The sequence below is a fragment of the Ornithorhynchus anatinus genome, chromosome 13 (assembly GCF_004115215.2).
Source record: "Ornithorhynchus anatinus isolate Pmale09 chromosome 13, mOrnAna1.pri.v4, whole genome shotgun sequence".
In the NCBI taxonomy this organism is placed as follows: Eukaryota; Metazoa; Chordata; class Mammalia; order Monotremata; family Ornithorhynchidae; genus Ornithorhynchus; species Ornithorhynchus anatinus.
Window position 1 is genome coordinate 38,887,703 of NC_041740.1, and position 19,743 is coordinate 38,907,445.

Below are 19,743 nucleotides of genomic sequence, written 5' to 3' on the forward strand. Positions count from 1 at the left end.
ACCCTGTATCTCCCCCCAGCGCTTAGAACAGTGCTCTGCACATAGTAAGCGCTTAACAAACACCAACATTATCATTACTCTGTGCCCAGCCCTGTTCTAAGCGCTGGGCTAGATATAAGGTCATCAGGTTGTCCCACGTGGGGGCTCACCGTCTTCATCCCCATTGTGCAGATGAGGGAACTGAGGCCCAGAGAAGTGGACTTGCCCAAGAAACCCCATAACGACTGTTGTACTTTCCATGCGCTTAGTACAGCGCTCTGCACACAGTAAGCGCTCACTACACACGAATGAATGATCACCACCACGCTGGCCCGGCTGGGGTTCACAAGTGGACTTCCGGTTTCTGTCATTTTGGTTTCTTCCACCCCAGCTTCTTTGGTGTCACCCGCGGCCCCCCCCGGAAGTGCTTCTTTGGTTTCTTCCCTTAGGTCCCCCCCGTTCGTTGGTTCTTCCTCTCACTCTTCCCCCCCGCCGCGCGCGTTCGTTGGTTTCTTCCTCCGATTCCCTCTCCCCCCGCGCGGGTCGGGTGGTTTCTCCCTCTGATTCTTTTTCTCCCCCCCGCGCGGGTCGGGTGGTTTCTCCCTCTGAGTCCTCTCTCCCCCCCGCGCGGGTCGGGTGGTTTCTTTCTCTGATTCTTTCTCTCCCCCCCTCACGGGGTGCGTGGTTTCTCCCTCTGATTCTTTCTCTTCCCCCCCGCGCGGGTCGGGTGGTTTCTCCCCCCCCCCCTCAGACGAAATGGATCCAGCCCTGGGGCTCCGCGTGGGCTCCTCCCGGGGCGTCGGGCCCCGCCAGGGCGTAGTCGCGGCCGCCGTTGTTGTCCCAGTACTCGCGGTCGGCGACGCGGTAGCGCAGGGCAAAGAGGAGGGCGCCCCCGGGGGGCGGGGCGGGCAGGCGGAAGGCGAAGCGGTCGCCGCGCGGGGGCGGGGGCGGCGCCGGCCCGACGTAGGCGGCGGGGACCTCGCGCTGGCTGCGCCAACCGTCGGCGCTCCAGCGCACGCTCACGCGCTTCTCGTAGGCCAGGTCGAGCACGCGCGCGCAGCCGGACACGCCCAGGGCGCCCGCCTCGGCGCGCTCCAGGCACACGCGCTGCGTCTGCAGGCGGGCGGCGAAGGCGGGGTCGCGGGCGGGCTCCAGGGCGGCGCGCGCCTCCTGCAGGAGGGGAAGAGAAGGACAGGTGTGGGGAGGGGAGGGGGCGGGCGGCGGAGCCGACCAATCGGAGCGCCGCGGGGCCGGCGTGCGCGCGCCCGCGCTTCAACGCGCGCGCGCCCCCCATGCGCGACGTGCGCGGGAGCCGAGCCTCGGGCCCGGCACCTCCGGTCGGAGTGGCTCCCGCCCCCCAGCGGCCGGCGCGGGTAGCGCCCCGCGGGGGGCGTCCAGTCCAGCCCGGCGGGGGCGTCCAGCCCAGCCCAGGCCCTACCTGCTGGCAGCGGGCGGGCAGGGCCCGAAGTGTCGGAGGGCGTCTTGGCTGCAGCTGGGCGTGGCACGCGGTCGGGGCCACGCGGGGCATCTCCCCCGGGCGAAAGCGGCGCCGGCCACCAGGTCCAAGCCCCAGGGCGTCGGCGAAGCGCACCCGCTTTCGGCTGTCGGGGCTGCGGGGCGGCGGGGCGCGGACGCCCTGCCCGGCCGGGGCGGAAACGGGCCCGGCGACCCGGCGGAGCCCACGCCCGGAGCTCGGGCCCGCCCCCCGCCCCTCTCCTCCTTCCTCCTCGCCACTGTAGTAGACGCGCTCCGACAGCGCGGCGATGAAGCTGAGGTTTGCGGGGATGTCGGTGCGCGACATCCCCTCGCTCGGGGTTCACCTCCACCAGGGACGGCCCTCCCGCCGTCAGCCCCGGACGCCCTCCATCACGCCGCCCTCCAGGCTTGCACTGGGGGGGGGGGGGGGGGGGCCCGGGCTCCGGCTCGCAGCCTCCCGGCGCGCTCTGCCGATGCCGCACCGGGGGTGGGGGCGGGGACTCACTCACGCAAACTCATTCATTTCATTCGATCGTAGGTACTGAGCGCTCACCGTGTGCAGGTCGCTGCACTGGATGTCAGGAAAGGGCAATGCAGCAAATCGGGGGGGAGACGGGCATCCCCCTCCCCCTTCCCCCGGCCCGGCGAGGGTTAATCGATAATCATCAAAGGGTATTTGGTAAAGCGCTTACTATGTGCCAAGCACTCTTTCTAAGGCGCTGGCGTTGACGCAAGGTTATCAGGCCATCCCCCGTGGGGCTCCCGGTCTTCATCCCCCTTTTACAGATGAGGGAACTGAGGCCCAGAGAAGTGGTTTGCCCAAGGTCAACCAGCTGAGAAGTGGTAGCGTGGGGATTAGAACCCGCGACCTCTGACTGTCTCTCCTCTGTATATTAAGTAAGCGCTTACTATGTGCCAAGCACTATTCCTGGGGTAGATACAAGGTCATCAGGTGTGTCCCACCTGGGAGTCCCCAGTCTTTCATCCCCATTTTCCAGATGAGGTCACTGAGGCGCAGAGAACCTAAGTGACTTGCCCAAGGTCACACAGCTGACGGGTCGGCGGAGGCTAGATTAGAACCCACAGTCTCTGATCCCAAGCCCGGGCTCCTTCCACTAAGCCACGCCGCTTCCCCGGGAAGGACCGGCGGGTGCAGGGGGAATCCGCTCCCTCCCTCCAGCAGCCCAGGAAACCAAGGAGGAGCTCCTTGGGGCACGAAGGATTGTCGGGGAGCTCATGGGGCTGGGGGACAAGAGGGGCAGAGCTGAGAAAGGCCGACAACTGCCAGGGACCCGGCGGCACTAGAGCCGTGGAGTCAAAAGGTCATGGGTTCTAATCCCAGCCCCCCCCCCACTTGTCTGCTGTGTGACCTTGATGAGTCACTTCGCTTCCTCTGGGTTTCAGTGGACCTCATCTGTAAAAGGGAGATTGAGACCGTGAGCCTCCGTGCGACAGGGACCGCGGCGTCCAAACATCATTTGCTTGTATCCACCCCCCGGGCGTAGTACGGTCCCTGGCAAACGGTACAGCGTTTAACGAAGTAACACGATTATTATTATGCACCCCAGTTTGAGCGAGTCCCCTCCATCCGGCATCCTCCCTCTACCCCTCCAGGAGTGACCTTCCCCAGTCTCCTCCCAACTCAAAATTCCCCCACATACCGTCATTCATCCAACAAGTCGCAACCTCGGCACCATCCTGATTTCTCGGGGCCTGGGAATGAGAAGGACCCGGGTTCTAATTCTCGGCCTGCCACTTGCCTGCCGTGTGACCTTGGCCAAGTCGCTTCACTTTGGTGCGTCCCAGTTATTTCAACTGTAAAATAGGGGTTAAGACCGTGAGCCTCGTGTGGGACGGGGGCCTTGTCCAGACTAATAATCGTAATGTCGGTATTCAGGTGCTTACTATGCGCCAGGTACAGTACTAGGGTCGATTCAGATCTGCCGATCAGTTGTATTTATTGAACACTTGCTGTGTGCAGGACACTGTACTAAGCTCTTGCAAACTAATCAGGTTGGACACATTCCCTGTCCCACATGGGGCTCGCGGTCTTAATCCTCATTTTACAGATGAAGGAACTGAGGCCCAGAGAAGTGGAGTCACTCGGCCAAGGTTTCACAGCAGATGGGTGGAGGGCGCTTTCCACTAGGCCACACTGCCTCTAACCTGATGAGCTTGTATCCACCCCGGTGCTTAACAGAGTGCCTGGCACATAGTAAGCGCATAACCAATGCCCTTAAAAAACGGATTTTCCGGGGTCCCTGGAGCGGCCTCCGAAATCGCTTCCGGGGCATCGCCCGGCAGGCCCTTTCCTGGGAAACCGTTTGGGAATTGCGGGATAAAAGGGACTGGAAGGCTTCAAACGCTGGGGCTCGGCCGGCCCGCTTTTCCTCTGGCCCCTTCTCACCCCCACCCGCCGAATGTCCATTCCAAGCGCTTAGCACAGCGCTCTGCACACCGTAAGCGCCCAAGCAATACTATTGAATGAAGGCATTCCCCAGCCGAAGCTAGGCCGGCTGCAGCGGGAGGAAAGCTCTGGCCATCTTGGCTCCTCGCCGTCCCCTGTGTCCAGTCCCTCCCCTCCGGCGCATCCGTCCCCCTCCAGCTGGCTCCAAGTTGAGCCCAGTCCCTCTTCCAGCTCCTTCCTGTCTCCTCCCTCTCCCTGCTCCTCCTTTTCCTCCTCCCTGCTCCCTCCCCTTGTCCTCCGCCCCTCAGCTCTGGACGCATCCCTCTGCCCCATCATCACCAGGCGCCGGGCCCTCTCCTCCCTTCCCTTCTCCCCTCCTCCTCCCTCTCCCCCTCCCTGTCCTCCTCCTCCTCCTCCTCCTCCCTCCCCTCTCCGCTGCTGCTCCTGCACCAGGAAGCTGCCTAGATCTAGCCCTGGGAGCGGCCTGACCCGTGAGAGCCGTCACCCGGCGGACCGAGGGGAGGGGGGGGGGGGAAAGGCAGAGGGAGGAGGAGGAGGAGGACTTGGGGAGAGGGAAAAGGGGAGGAGGGTTTGTGGGGCGCGGCCTCCCCACCCCCAGGCTTGCCCGCCGGGGGAGAGCAGCTATTAGACAGCTGGCAAGGGGGCGGTGGTGGGGGGGTAGGCCTGGGCACCCCAAATGGCTCCCCGGGCCCCCCTCAAATATCTCTTCTCTCCCACCCCCTCTCCAGGGTGCAGCCCCGGATTGAGGATGAAAGGCCCCGGGGCGGGCTGCAGCTGCCAGGCTGTGTCCTAGGAGCGCCCCCGAAGAGGTGAGTGCCCACCCCCACCCCTCGGGCTGCTGCCCCGTCCCACTCTCCCCCGGAACTCTCCCCTCCGAGATCCTGGGGGTGGGGGCAGGGTCCCAGCCCCCTACCCCCCCCCCCCCCATGTCTGCAGCTCCATCCTCTTCCTCCCCCCCTCAACTCCCTCTCTCCTGCTCGGCTCAGCCTTCCGGTCCAGGCGGGGCGGACTGCCATCCTCGTTCCAAAAAGTGCCCACGCCGTTGGCTCCACGGAAAAAGCCGATTTACCTCTTCGGCCTGGTTTGGGTCTCATGCCAAGTGCCCGGAATTCTCCCCTCCCCCGCCAGTCGGCCCCCTCAGCCCTGCTGTCTTGCCCCCTGCCCCTCCAGGCCCCCCGGCAGCCCTCCTGACGCCCCTCCACGGCCTCCCCCACCCCGCTGTCCTGCAGCCCCCCGGATGGCGACCCCGGCCCCGGCCTCGGTCTCAGACACCCGGGCCCTGGTGGCGGACTTTGTGGGCTACAAGCTGCGGCAGAAGGGCTTCGCCTGCGGGGCCGGGCCCGGGGAGGGCCCCCCGGCCCAGCCCCTGCACCGGGCCATGCGGGCCGCCGGGGACGAGTTCGAGTCACGCTTCCGGCGGGCCTTCTCGGACTTGGCGTCCCAGCTGCACGTGACGCCCGGCTCGGCCCAGCAGCGCTTCACCCAGGTGTCGGACGAGCTCTTCCAGGGGGGGCCCAACTGGGGCCGGCTGGTGGCCTTCTTCGTGTTCGGGGCCGCGCTCTGCGCCGAGAGCGTCAACAAGGAGATGGAGCCCCTGGTGGGGCAGGTGCAGGACTGGATGGTGGCCTACCTGGACACCCAGCTGGCCGACTGGATCCGCAGCAGCGGGGGCTGGGTAAGGGCCACCCTCGCCTCCCCGGGGGCCGTGGGGGAGGGCCCGGTTGGACTCTGGGTTTGCGGGGGGGGGGGACGGTGGGGTCATCGCCTCCTCGTAATATTAGCATTTAGGGGAAAGCCCCGTCTTCCCGCCCTTTCGGCTTCCAGCCGGAACCCCCCTCCGCTCACCTTTGAGCCGGTCTCATTCATTCAGTTTGCACTTGCTGCGTGCAGAGCACTGTACGAAGCAATCAACGGACACATATCCCGCCCACAGTCTAGAGGGAGGCCAATAAAGGTATTTGTTAAGCGCTTACCATGTTCCGGACCCTGTACCGACCGCTGGGGTGGATCCAAGCAAACCCGTTGGGACACAGCCCCAGATGGGGTCTCCTCACCTCACCCGGCCCAGCTCTCTTGGCTCTGAAGTCAAAGCCCCGCGTTGTGTCTCTCGTATCTGCTCCAGTGCTTGGCACGTGGGAAGCGCTTAACAAAAATGCCCCCGTGGTCATTATCTTTGGTATTATTATTACGGTGACGATTTCCATTTCCATGCCAGCTTCTGAGGAGAACCTGGTCTCGCTGACTTTTTGGAGTCGGCCTACTGCTCCCAAGCCCCGCCCAATTTCCCCCTCCAGAAAGGTCTTGGCCCCGCAGTCAAAATCAGTCCATCGTATTTATTGGGCGCTTACCGAGGGCAGAGCTCCGTACTGAGCATTTGGGAGAGTGTAATATAAATGACGGAGTTGGGAGACGCATTCCCCGCCCATAACGAGCTTAGAGTCTAGAGGAGCAAAATGAAGAGTTGGGGTCTCTGGCGGTGGGTGGAGATGAGCTGTGGGGCAGAGCCAGGGGTCAGTCGGTCAGTCATTCATTGAATGCCTTCTGTGTGCAGAGCATTGTACTAAGCACTTGGGAGACAGCAATATAACAGACATATTCCCTGCCCACGGTGAAATACAACAGACACATTTCCTGCCCACAGTGAGCTTACTGTCTAGAGGGGAAGACAGACAAGCTGGGGAGAGGACAGAACTGGATCTCTTCCTCTTCCTCCTCCTCTTCCTGCCCCCATCCCTCCTCCCTTCTCCCCGCTTCTCCCACAGGCGGAGTTCACGGCCCTGTACGGGGACGGGGCCCTGGAGGACGCCCGGCGCCTGCGGGAGGGCAACTGGGCCTCCGTCCGGACCGTGCTGACGGGGGCCGTGGCGCTGGGAGCCCTGGTGACCGTCGGGGCCTTCTTCGCGAGCAAGTGAGCGCCCGGCCCGGACGAGGAGTCCGGAGCGGCCTCTGGGCAAGGAGAGCAGGGGGGGGTGGGGAGAGCCCCCGGAGAGCTAGGCCAGTGACGGGGGGATGGGGTGGACTTGGGAGAGAAAGAGTGGGGGTGGGGTGATGGGGGGGTGGGATAGGGAAAGTGAGGAGCGGGAGACGTGAGGGAGCCCGGGGGAGAGAGGAGGTAGAGCCGGAGAGACGGGAGGGACGCACCGGTAGGTCGGGGCCGGGGGCGGGGGGCGTTACGGGAGGGGGTCAGAGCAGAAGATTCAGGTCAGAGAGCCCTGCCCGGGCCCAAAAAAATTTCCCCGTCCGCCCGGCACAGCCCCGGGCCTCCGCTCGCTGGGTCGGACCCAGGTCCGGGGTTCCGGGCCCATTTCCGGGAGGGGATGTGCCGCGGGGACCCGGGTACCCGAGGTCCTCTCTCCACGGCTTTCCCGGCCGGGTCCCGGCTCTAAACGGACAGGGGAGGGCAGGCGGGGAGGCAGGCCCGGGGACCCGAGGGGCGGCCCGGCCCTGCCCGTTTGACCCGATTGGTCCTCGAGCCTGGGCCTACGGTCCGGTCCTCCCCCGGGCGTGACTCCGGTTTCCCGCGGGGGACCCGGCCGGATGAGACGCTCTAAGGCGTGGGTGCGGGGGGACGGAACGGGGCGGGCCGGAGTCACAGCCAACGGCACCAAGGCTGGGAAGACCAGGGTAGGAGACCAGGAAAAGAAATGTCTGTCGGGACGGGGAGGGGGTGGTGTACACGGCTCTGGTTAGGGATGGGTGTCAGGGTGTGAGAGTGAGTGTGTAGGTAAGGGGCCCGCCCAGCTGGGAACAGCGTGGGGGAGCGGGTCCGGCGGGGTGGGGGGGCCGGGCTCTAGCCGAGCCCTCCTCCCCCCATCCTTGCCTGCCGTCCTTGCTGCTGCCCCGTGGGGGGCTTTGACTGGACGGCGCGGCTGCGGAGGCCGGCAGGGCCACCCCCCAAAAACCCTCCTCACCCCGGAACGCCCCCGCCAATGCCGACGCACTACCCGAGGGCAGAAGCGGTCCCTCCTGGAGCGGGGGTCGAGAACACTAACGCGGACCGGGGTTCCCGGACCCGGATTCCGGACCCCGGGGCTCCGTGGGATTGAGTCGGCGTTCCCAACTCCGAGGGAGGGGGAGGCGGGCGGTAGAATCCAGCCCATTCCGAGCAGCGGGCGAGGCCGCTGCTGGATTAAGGGCCCGGCGGGCGGGTTCTAGAGTGCGCGGCGAGATCGGAAAACGTGGAGGCGAAGCCGGGCGGGTAGGTGGGTCTCACTCGACTGTACCCCAGAGGGTGGAGTAGAACCCCTCTCCCCCTCCCCCTCCCCCCACCAAAAAAAAAAAGAAATCCAGAAAATACCTGCAACGGATCCAGAACCCAACTCTCTCTTTGGGAGAAGTAACTTTTCACTTCGGCTACTTCCCCCAAGCTAGACCTTGCTGCTGCACTTCCCAAGGTGCTAAAATTGCTGCTCAAACGCCGACTCCAGACCACCCTATGTACTCCAGAGCCCGGCCTGTGATCTAGAGCGCCGACCGCTCGTCCACAAAAAAAAAACACACAAAAAAAACAACAAAAACACACACAGTCGTCTCTTCTGGACGGAGACTGTACTTGGTTCCAGAATGTGGCATTTGTTGGGACCAACCTTGGCCTCAGGTGTTTAATCCAAACTTTTGCTTTTGAGGCCTGCCGGAGGGGAGGGGAGCCTCCTTGCCGAGCCACGGGGGCAGGCTGGCCGACCCCCCGCCCCAGAGCCTTCTGTGGGTTCGCCATCCTGTCGGAGAGGGGGCTGCCGATGGAGAGACCGAGATCAACTAGAGTCTTGTGCTCCTCTCCTCCCCGACCCAGACCTCTCTCCTCCACCACCCCTCCCACCCCCCCACATCGACGCAGCCCAGAGCTCCTCCACCCTCCCCGGCTCCCAGGGACCAGAGGTAATGGGAAAAAAAACGAAGCTGCCAAACTTCTCCCGCACCGGGAGGCGGGCTCCAGAGGTTGCCTTTCAGAGGAGCCGAGGCTCAGCTCCCGGTGGGGACTCTCCCTCCCCACCCCCCCACCCCACCGCCACCGCCCCCCGGGGCGGGTTTGTACCCATTTCCCCTTCCCAAATGCAGAGGCAGGGGAAACCCTCCAGGGTGGTGGGCTCCCGCCAGGGAAAATCTGGCAGTTCAAAGACCAAGAAACCCCAGGGCCTTCCGGCCTGTTCCCTTCAACTCGACCACCGACTCCCAGGTAACGCGGGCCGGACGCGGCTCCCAAGTTTTTAATCCGTTTTGTAAAAAGGGGAAAAGGACCTACAACCTCCAGGTGCCATTTATTTTTATTTTATTTTATTTTTTCGGGTCAAAAGATGAAACAGCCAGAGAGGCCGGGGCGTCCGTTTCCCGCTTCCCGCTACCTAGAGCTCACGGGGCTTTGCTCGGGCCACGGGTGAGGCGGGGTGACGGTGACGGGGGGCGGCTCGGCTCAGGGAGCGCCCGCTCTCTCTCCCCTTCGCCCCGCTTCCGACCCTCGCCCCCACACAGGACACACTCATTGTTTTCTTCTTTTTCCAAGTAAAAAGCGGCGCGAGAATGGACTTGGCTAGTTTAAAAGAAAAAGTTATATAAATATAAATATATTCCTGTATTTTTATTTAATAATTTATAAATACCGGGTTCATTTGACTTTTATTTTTGTGTAATATGTACTGGCTGTATTAAAAATGTAAAAGAATAAAACCTACCAGTTTAATGAGACCAACTGAGCAGGTCTGTGGCCTCCAAACCCAGGGTGGAGGGATGGGTCCCTGTCCATCCCCGGAGGGCAGAGGAATTTTGAGATAATAATAATTGTGGTATCTATTAAGCGCTTACTATGGCCCGGGTGCCGTACTAAGCGCTGGGGTAGACGGTCGGGTTGGACAGAGCCCCCCCCGTCCCACGTAAAGGCTCCAGATCCCCATTTTACAGATGAGGGAACCGAGGCCCAGAGAAGCCAGGTGGCTTGCCCGCAGACGAGCGGCAGAGCCAGGATTAGAACCCGGCTCCCTCCGACTCCCAGGCCCGGGTTCTAGATACTAGACCACCCCGCTGCTTTAAGATGGATTGGCACCAACAGGTCGGATGTCCCGGAGGAACCATCAAGCAGCTCCTCCAACTTTTGCCCCCCGCCGTCGCCACTGTCGGGACGGCGATGGAAAAGGGATGGGCCGTGAGCCTCCGTCCTGAGATTTCAGGAGCGAGGACCTGGGCACGGGAACGGATTATCATAATGTGTGGTATTTGTTAAGCGCTTACTATGTGCCAAGGACTCTTCTAAGCGCTGGGTAGGTATGTGATGATCAGGTTGGACGCAGCCCCGTGTCCCACATGGGGCTCCCGGTCTTGATCCCCATTTTACAGTTGAGGTAACCGAGGCACAGAGGAAGGGAAGTGACTTACCTAAGGTCACACAGCGGACGCGTGGCAGATTAGAACCCAGGTCCGCTGACTCCCAGACCCATGCTCTTTCCACTCGGCCACGCTGCTTCTGTGGATTACGGTGTCTGGAACGGGAAGCATCGCTTTACACCTCTCATTTTCACTCTAGCTCCATCCCGGCCGCGACGGGTTCGACGACAGGCAGGAACGCGAGGTCACAAGGCACTCGGGCGGCCCGAACCCCTGTTTTTTCATTTTTGGTAGGACTGGGACTAGAACCCCGGTCTTCCAGCTCCCAGCGCGGGGCCTTGTCCACCAGACCGGCAGAAGGGCTCGCTGGCGGGAACAGGACACGGGGCTACGTTGGCATTGTTCCGACCGAGTATGGCGGCGGTCGTGTTTTAATTTGGCTCTCCCGTTGGAGCCAGAAGGGCAATCCTTCCACCCGGAGACTTTAGCCAGCAGCAGCTCCGCTTCCTAGCAGGCGGTGGGAAGATCCGGGCTCCATTTAATGTCTTTATTGAGCGCTTACCTTGCTCAGAGCTCCGTGCTAAGCGCTCGGGAGAATAGCTCTGCCTCCGACAAATTTACAGTCTAGAGGGGCCTTGATCTCGGCTTTCTGTCGGACACACGTCCGTCCGCCGTATCCATGCGGCTTATTGTTTAGCAGAAATTCCTGTGTATGCGTCAGGAGTTTATGGCCCATCTAAATCCAGCAGTCAAAGGACTGAAGTTAAAGCCACCCTGGAGAAGCCTTAGGGGTGCTACTTCCGGGTCAGTCGGTCATTTATTGGGCGCTGAGCGTTGTACTGAGCGCGGGGGAGAGTGCAATATAACCGCCGCGCTCCCTGCCCTCGACGACCTTACGGTCTAGGGGCGAATTTGCGATCTAGATGGGCCTTGATCTCGGCTTCGTGTCAGACAACTCTCCGCCGTATCAACGTGGCTTAGCAGAAATCCCTGGGCACGTCAGGGGTTTATCGCCCATCTAAATCCAGCAGGCGAAGGGCTGGGGAGAGGTCAGTCGGTTGTATCTATTGAGCGCTTACTGTGCGCAGAGCACTGCACTAAGCAATTGGGAGGGCACAATATAACAATAAACGTATACTATAACAATAAAGAAATACAACAATCAGACACGGTTGTCCCAAAACTATCTTTGAGCCTTATCGGCCGCTGGGAAAAGTTCTACAACCCCCTGCTGTAAACTGTTTCAGTTTTTCATCTCTCCACCATTAGCGGTCGAGCTGGACAAGTACCGGGCCGCCAGCCTCTTGGCCTCCTTCGAACTTTTGCCAGATTTTAATAACAATAATGTTGGTATTTGTTAAGCGCTTACTGGGTGCAGAGCACTGTTCTAAGCGCTGGGGGAGATCCAGGGTCATCAGGTCGTCCCACGTGAGGCTCACAGTCTTCATCCCCATTTGACAGATGAGAGAACTGAGGCCCAGAGAAGTGAAGCGACTAGCGGACGAGTGGCAGAGCCGGGATTCAAACCCGGGACCTCTGACTCCCAAGCCCGGGCTCTTTCCACTGGTCAGCCGCTTGTATTTTGCTGCCGTTGCTATCGTACCTTCTTGAGCACCAGAAAGCTCCTTAAAAATCGCTGCAACAGCTATCCGTGACCCCAGCCACCCGTCCTTTGCTTAAAAACGTGAGCCCCACGTGGGACCACCTGTTGACCCCGTACCTCCCCCAGCGCTTAGAACAGTGCTCGGCACAGAGTAAGCGCTTAACAAATATCCTAATTATCATTATTTAGAGAGTGAGCTCTGAAAGAGGGAAGCACGGAGAGGATCAACATGGACGCAGTTGAGAAGCTCCGGGTTGACGAACGGGGGTCGAAAGGGGAATTGAATCTTGGGGTGGAGTTGCCAGCGAGGCGATAACTCGCCTCAATTAAACGTCTTCACACATTTTAACCCAGCGCGAAGGGCCCATAAAAAGTTCCTGTGGCAACGAGCATTGAATTTAGTTCCAGCTTTTCTCTTCCTCTGCCTCTCAGCAATGGCTCCCGTCGAGGACACCGATCCTGCCGGCCTGAGCGAAGAGGTAAGCGATTTAAGAGTCAGTGGCGATGGATGCGGTAGCGTGGCTCAGTGGCAAGAGCCTGGGCTTGGGAGCCAGAGGATGCGGGTTCTAATCCCGACCTCCCACTTGTCTGCTGTGACCTTGGGCAAGTCACTTTGCTTCTCTGGCCCTCAGTGACCTCGCGTGGAAAAAGGGGGATTAAAAAACGTGAGCCCCCACGTGGGACAATCTGATGACCGTGTATCTACCCCAGCGCTTAGAACAGTGCTCAGTACAGAGTAAGCGCTTAACAAATACCATAATTGAGAAGCAGCTTGGCTCAGTGGCAAGAGCCTGGGCGTGGGAGCCAGAGGTCATGGGTTCGAATCCCCACTCTGCCACTTGTCAGCTGGGTGACTGTGGGCAAGTCACTTGACTTTTCTGGGCCTCAGTGCCCTCATCTGGAAAACGGGGATGAAGACGGGGAGCCTCACGGGGGGCCAACTGATGACCCTGTTTCTACCCCAGCGCTTAGCACAGTGCTCTGCACATGGTAAGCGCTTAACAAATACCAACATTATTATTATTATCGTTATGCCACTTGTCAGCTGGGTGACTGTGGGCAAGTCCCTTTGCTTCTCTGTGCCTCAGTTCCCTCATCTGTCAAATGGGGATGAAGCCTGTGAGCCTCACGGGGGACGACCTGATGACCCTGTCTCTCCCCCAGCGCTTAGAACAGGGCTCCGCAGGTAGTCAGCGCTTAACAAATTCCAACTGTGTGACTGTGGGCAAGTCCCTTTGCTTCTCTGGGCCTCAGTTCCCTCATCTGTCAAATGGGGATGAAGCCTGTGAGCCTCACGGGGGACCACGTGAGGACCCTGTCTCTCCCCCAGCGCTTAGAACAGGGCTCCGCAGGTAGTCAGCGCTTAACAAATTCCAACTGTGTGACTGTGGGCAAGTCCCTTTGCTTCTCTGGGCCTCAGTTCCCTCATCTGTCAAATGGGGATGAAGCCTGTGAGCCTCACGGGGGACCACGTGAGGACCCTGTCTCTCCCCCAGCGCTTAGAACAGGGCTCCGCAGGTAGTCAGCGCTTAACAAATTCCAACTGTGTGACTGTGGGCAAGTCACTTGACTTCTCTGGGCCTCAGTGACCTCATCTGTCAAATGGGGATGAAGCCTGTGAGCCTCACGGGGGACGACCTGATGACCCTGTCTCTCCCCCAGCGCTTAGAACAGGGCTCCGCAGGTAGTCAGCGCTTAACAAATTCCAAGGTTATTATTATTCTGCCACCGGGCTGTGTGACTGTGGGCAAGTCACTTGACTTCTCTGGGCCTCAGTGACCTCATCTGTCAAATGGGGATGAAGCCTGTGAGCCTCACGGGGGACCACGTGAGGACCCTGTCTCTCCCCCCGCGCTGAGAACAGCGCTGCGCACCCAGTAAGGGCTTAACCAACAGGGTCCCCCTTCCCGGGCCAAGGTCCCCCAAGTGGGCCGTCGGGGCCGGCAAGATGGCGGCGCCCGCGGCCTCCGATCACGTGATCGCGGCCCCCTCCGCGGCGGGGCCCGGGGGCGTCGGTTGGGCCGGGCCGATCACGTGTCCCCGCGCCCCGCCCCCCGCCCGGCCGCGGCCAATCGGCAGGCGCCTCGGCCCGGGTGGGCGGGGCCCCGCCGCCGGGCGGCCAATGGCGGGCGCGCGTCGGGGAGGGCTCCCCGGCGGCGCGCGGGCGCGTCGGGGGGCGGGCCCCGGCGCGGGCGGGCCAATGGGCGGGCGGCGCGGCGTGACGGGCGCGGGGCGCGGCCAACGGGCGCGGCCGCCGGCGGGCGTCGGCGGCCAATGGGCGGGCGCGGGGGCGCAGTCGCAGCGGCCATGGCGGCGGGCGGGGCGGGAGCGGGAGCGCGGGCGCGGCGGGCGCGGGGGCCGCGGGCGGCCGAGCCTCCGGCCCGGCCCGGCGCCGCCGCCATCTTGCGTCCGGCGGGGCGCCGCCCGTGGCGGGGGAGGCGGCTTCGGCGGCGGCGGCTTCGGCGGCGGCGGCTTCGGCGGCTTCGGCCCCGGGCGGCGCCGACGACTACGGCAACGGGCTGGAGGCGGACGAGCTGGAGGCGGAGGAGCTGCTCCTCGAGCCCGACCCCGACCCCGACCCCCGGGCCGCGGGCCGCCGCCGCCCGCGCCCGGCGCCGCCGCCGCCGCCGCCGCCGCTGCCGCCGCCGCGCCCAACGCCCTCGGCCCCGGCGCCCTCGGCCCCGGCGCCCCCGCCGCCCACGACGACGACGAGGAGCCCGGCCTGGCCGACGGGGACCCGGGAGACGGAGCCATCGAGGACCCGGTGAGGGACGCCCCGCCCGGCCCCAGGGGCTCCGCGGCGCTCAGTACCGCGCTCGCACCCCGGAGACTCCTCGTGGCCTGGAGCGCGGCTGCCGAGCCTGGCGTCTCCTACGCTCCCCAGCGCTCAGCACAAGGCTAGCACCCCGTAGACCCCTCGTGGCCTGGAGCGTGGCTGCCGAGCCTGGCGTCTCCTACGCTCCCCAGCGCTCAGTACAGCGCTCGCACCCCGGAGGCCCCTCGTGGCCTGGAGCGAGTCTGCCGAGCCTGGCGTCTCCTACGCTCCCCAGCGCTCAGCACAGCGCTCGGCACCCTGGAATCGATCCCCTCCTGGGCCCCGAACGTGTTTGCCGAGCCTGTCGTCTCCTACACTCCCCGGCGCTCAGCACAGCGCTCGGCACCCTGGAATCGATCCCCTCCTGGGCCCCGAACGTGTCTGCCGAGCCTGTCGCCTCCTACACTCCCCGGCGCTCAGTACAGCGCTCGGTACCCTCGTGGGCCTTGAACGCATCTGCTGGGCCTCTCGTCCGATACTTTTCCCGGCGCTCAGTACGGCGCTCGGCACCCTGTAGACCCCTCGCGGGCTTTGAACGCGTCCGCTGGGCCTGTCGTCTCGTACGCTCCCCAGCGTTCAGTACGGCACTCGGCCATGTAATCCCCCCGTGGACTCCGACCGTGCCGGCCGAGTCTCCAGTTTCATACTCCCCCTAAGCGCTCAGTACAGCGCTGAGCACCCTGTAAACACCCTCGTGGGCCCCAGACGTGTCTGTTGGGTCTCGCGTCTCCTCTCCCCAGCGCTCAGTACGGGAGTCTCGTAATAATGATAATAACGGTGTTTGTTAAGCGCTCCCTTTGAGCCAGGCACCGCTCTAAGCGCTGGGGTAGATACGAGGTCATCAGGTTGTCCCACATGGGGCTCGCGGTCTTCATCCCCATTTCACAGATGAGCCCAAACTGTCTGGAACTCTCCCCAAGTGCTCAGTACGGCGCTCGGCACCCCGAACCCCCTCACGGGCCTCCCCCTCCGAGGGACCGGCCCCTTCCCGGCTCTCACCGAGGAGGGCACGGCCCTTTCTAAACTCCCACTCCTCCGATCCCCTGCAGGAGCTGGAGGCGATCAAGGCCCGAGTGCGGGAGATGGAAGAGGAGGCCGAGAAGCTGAAGGAGCTGCAGAATGAAGTGGAGAAACAGATGAACATGAGTCCGCCCCCGGGCAACGGTGAGGGAGCCGGCAGCTGGGGGGGGTTGGGGGCGGGCGGGCGGACTCGCCACATGCCCCCCCGACACATGGGGACCGAGCGGGCGAGAGCCGGGTGACGGAGATGCCCCGGAACCCCTCTTGGGGTGGGCCAGCCGGACCCTACCTTGAGGTCAGAGAAAAGGGGGCATCCCGTACTTTTCCTTCACCGCCTCGCCTCCCCCTGCCAAAGCGGCCCTGCTAGACCGATTCCACGCCTGGGCCTTCCGAGTGGAGGTCTTGCTACCCTATAAGCTCGTTTTCTAGACTGCAAGCTCGTTGTGGGCAGAGAAGGTAATAATAGGAATGATTAAGCGCTTCCTTATGTGCAGAGCGCCGTTCTGAGCGCTGGGGTTGATACAGGATCATCAGGCTGTCCCACGTGAGGCTCACAGTCTTCGTCCCCATTTTGCGGATGAGGGCACAGAGAAGTGACTTGCCCAAAGTCACACAGCTGATCAGTGGCGGGGCCGGGATTAGAACCCAGGACCTCTGCCATTCATTCACTAGTATTTATTGAGCGCTTACTATGTGCAGAGCACTGTACTCGGCGCTTGGAATGGACAGATCGGTAACGGAGACAAGTTCCTGCCCTTGATGGGCTTACAGTCGTGCTCTTTCCCCTATGCCGCTTGTTATAGCGGGCTTAGAACAGGGCTCTGCGTACAGTAAGCGCTCAATAAATACGATCGACTGACTGCCGGTCTCGCTTGCTCGGTGACAGATGATCTACAGCTTCAGGGGGGGACCCCCCCGCCCCGCCCCCTTTTCAGTTCCCTTGGGTGCTGGGTGGGGGGCTGCCGTGGAGTGAAGGGCGACATCCCCCTCTCTGACTCTTTTGCTCTGACCCTCAGCTGGCCCGGTAATCATGTCGATTGAGGAGAAGATGGAGGCAGATGCGCGCTCCATCTACGTGGGCAATGTGAGTATGCTGGTTCCCAGTATGGTTCCCATGCCCGCCCAGTATGCGCCCAGTATGATGGGGCAGGTTCCGGGCCGTGGGGGCCGGGAACTGAGGTACGCTGGCGGCCCCAACGCCCCCATGATGCGCGCTCTCTCCGCCCAGGTGGACTACGGCGCGACCGCGGAGGAGCTGGAAGCCCATTTTCACGGCTGCGGCTCGGTCAACCGGGTCACCATCCTCTGCGACAAGTTCAGCGGACATCCCAAGGGGTGAGCGTGGGGGCGGGCGGGGGGGGTCTAGCCTCCCACTGGGTCACGCCCTCGTCAGCAGTCTTTATCGAGCGCTTACCATGTGCAGAGCACTGGACTCGGCGCTCGGAATGGACAGTTGGGCAAAATGCATCTCCTTGTTTGTAGATATCTGCGCCCGTCTTCGCCATTTCCTTGCGGGCAGGGTGCGTTGTCCTTTCCCCAGCACTCGTAGTCAACAGTATTTATCATCGGTCGTATTTATTGAGCGCTTATTGCGTACAGAGCACCGTATTAAGTGCTTGGGAGAGTAGAGTTCAACAGAGCTGGTGGACGTCGTAAGCCCACGGTGAGCTTTCGGTCCAAATGTCTATGAGACACTTATTCTGCAGCGCAGCGTGGCTGAGTGGTTGGAGTAGGATAATGGAGTTAGAAGGAGTTGGAGAAGAAGCGGGAGGAGCACGGGGCTGGGAATATGAGAACCTGGGTTCTAATTCTGGCTCCGCCACTTGTCTGCTGCATGACTTAACTGTTACCTCAGAGTAAAATGGGGATGAAGACTGCGAGCCCCACGTGGGACCTTGCTGTGTCCAAACTGATTTTTTGGGTACCTACCCCAGCGCTTAGTGTAGTGCTGGCTACGTAGTGAGTGCATAAACACCATTTAAAATAAACCCGACAACCAAAAAGCGGGTCAGTTTTGGCAGTCTCGTGTTTTAGGTCTAATGCTGAGAGGATGAACTCAGGGTGATCCTGTCCTCTCCGGCCAGGTTCGCGTACATTGAATTTTCCGACAAAGAATCAGTGAGGACGTCCATGGCCTTAGACGAGTCTCTCTTCAGAGGACGACAGATCAAGGTGAGCCCCGCGCCCTCGGCGGCTGTCTCGGGTCACTGAAGGCAGGCCGCCCTCCCGCCCCTCCTGACCCGCCTCCCGCCCCCCCCCCCCCCCGTCCGCAGGTGATACCGAAACGGACCAACCGGCCGGGGATCAGCACTACAGACCGGGGTTCCCCCGTGCCCGCTTCCGGGCCCGAGCCACCAACTACAGCAGCTCCCGCGCCCGCTTCTACAGCGGCTTCAACAGCAGGCCCCGGGGTCGCGTCTACAGGTCAGGATAGATGGGCTCCTCCCCTCCACGCGCCTCGGGCCTCACCCGGCGCGTGGGCTGGGCCCCGCTCCCCCTCGCCGCCCTGCCCCTCCGCTCCGGGAGGGCCTGTCCACCCCTCTCTCCCCCACGTTCGGCCCCGGCTGTGGGAGGTGGGCTGGGAGGGAGGGGGTTGTGCCCTCTCTTTGAGGTTAGTCTCCTGGGACCCTCCTTGCCCTCCCTCCCTCCCTCTGCTAGGGCGGAGTGTTACCAGGCAGACCTGGTCGATGGGGCCGGCTCCCACCCCGTGCAATTGCCCATTTCCGCTGGTGTCCCCACCGGGGCGACCTGGTCCCCGAGGACTTTGTGTCCCGGGCTTCTTGGGAGGCTGAGGTGACGGGGAAGGTGTGGGAGCCCTCCCGGCCCACCGGGGATCGACAAGGCCACCACGGTAGCTAGGCCTGGGGGTTGTCGGAAAGCGAATTCTCCAACGCCGCGAGGGTGGGATTGGGGGTTGCCGTGCTCCAGCTTGTGTCCGGAGGGCACTTTTCCTTCTCCATCTGCCCCCCACCCCCTTTTTCCTTCTCGGACCCTCCATGGACCTCCCCCCCCTCCCCATTTGGGCTGCTGGTGCCTGCCCCCATTCTCTACTGAGAACCCCATCCCCTCCAGCTTTCCCGCAACCCGCTTTGCTGTCGCCCATTTGGGAGTCCTGGGGGTGACTTAACTCTTCCCTTTCCCACCACCTCTGCTTTCCCTCATGCCTGGACCTCTACTGGGTTTGAAGGTTTCAGGGGTCTGAAGACCGTCCCCGTCCCCCCTCTCCAGATCACGGGTTGGGAAGCCGACGGAAGCCGTGGCAGAGATGGAGGAGTCGGCGGGGCCTGGGGGGGGGTGCGGGCGGCGGTGGCGGCCGGGGACCCGGGAGCGCTGAGACGGGGTGGCTGGGTTAAAACATGACTCTCCTTCTTTCTTCCAGGGGCCGGGCTAGAGCGACGTCATGGTATTCCCCTTACTAAAAAAAAAAGTGTGTATTAGGAGGAGAGGAAAAAAAAATAAATAAGTAAAAAAAAGAATTAAAAAAAAAAAAAGAGGAAAAAAGAAGATGACCTTGATGGAAAAAAAATATTTAAAAAAAAAAAAAAGAAAAAAGAGAGCGATACTGTGGAAGGGGGGAAAATCCCATAACTAACTCTGCTGAGGAGGGACCTGCTACTGGTGGGGAGCGGGGGGTGCCCGGGGAGCGGGGCAGGGGCGGCTCCCTCTCTGGGGCTTCTCCACGGACGCGTTTCGACTGCAAGCCGCTTCCCGCCCCCCTCCGCCTCCCTCTCCCCATCCCTCCCTCCCCCCCACCCCCGACCCGGCGGGGGCTGCTCAGGGTGGTGAGGGCAGAGGCCAGGGGGAGGGGGCCGTGGCCCAGGGCTCTGGAAGGACACCAAATTGTTCTGCTTGTTACCCCCCCCCCCCATCTCTTCCTTCTTCTCCCCTCCGCCCCCTTCCCCTCCCTCCTCCTGCTCCTGCCTGCCTCCCCCCCACCCCCGGCCAGGCCCCCCTCTCGTCTGTTCCACCCGCGGCTCCCTGCCCCACGCCCAAAGATTCCTTGGTGATCGATTTTGTTTCCGTTTTGTGTTTCTGTTTCTGTTTCGAGTGTCTTTCTTTGCAGGTTTCTGTAGCCGGAAGGTCCTCGTTCCGCTCCCAGCGGCTCCAGTG

General features: G+C 62.3%; 2 protein-coding genes across 2 annotated transcripts; one reads left to right on the forward strand and one right to left on the reverse strand.

The window, feature by feature from the left end:
- Positions 1 to 206: 206 nt before the first annotated feature.
- On the reverse strand, positions 207 to 1,848 carry PPP1R3E (protein phosphatase 1 regulatory subunit 3E). Its single transcript, XM_029078016.1, is given in 3 exon segments — positions 207 to 1,156; positions 1,418 to 1,464; positions 1,466 to 1,848. Coding segments are annotated over 3 exon segments (792 nt in total). The 5' UTR covers positions 1,781 to 1,848; the 3' UTR covers positions 207 to 726.
- Positions 1,849 to 4,257: 2,409 nt separating this feature from the next.
- Positions 4,258 to 19,678, forward strand: LOC100091694 (polyadenylate-binding protein 2). Its single transcript, XM_029077797.2, is given in 10 exon segments — positions 4,258 to 4,353; positions 4,612 to 4,692; positions 5,113 to 5,558; positions 15,663 to 15,777; positions 16,650 to 16,717; positions 16,862 to 16,968; positions 17,718 to 17,805; positions 17,907 to 17,949; positions 17,952 to 18,057; positions 19,013 to 19,678. Coding segments are annotated over 8 exon segments (1,005 nt in total). The 5' UTR covers positions 4,258 to 4,353; positions 4,612 to 4,692; positions 5,113 to 5,120; the 3' UTR covers positions 19,053 to 19,678.
- Positions 19,679 to 19,743: the final 65 nt, after the last annotated feature.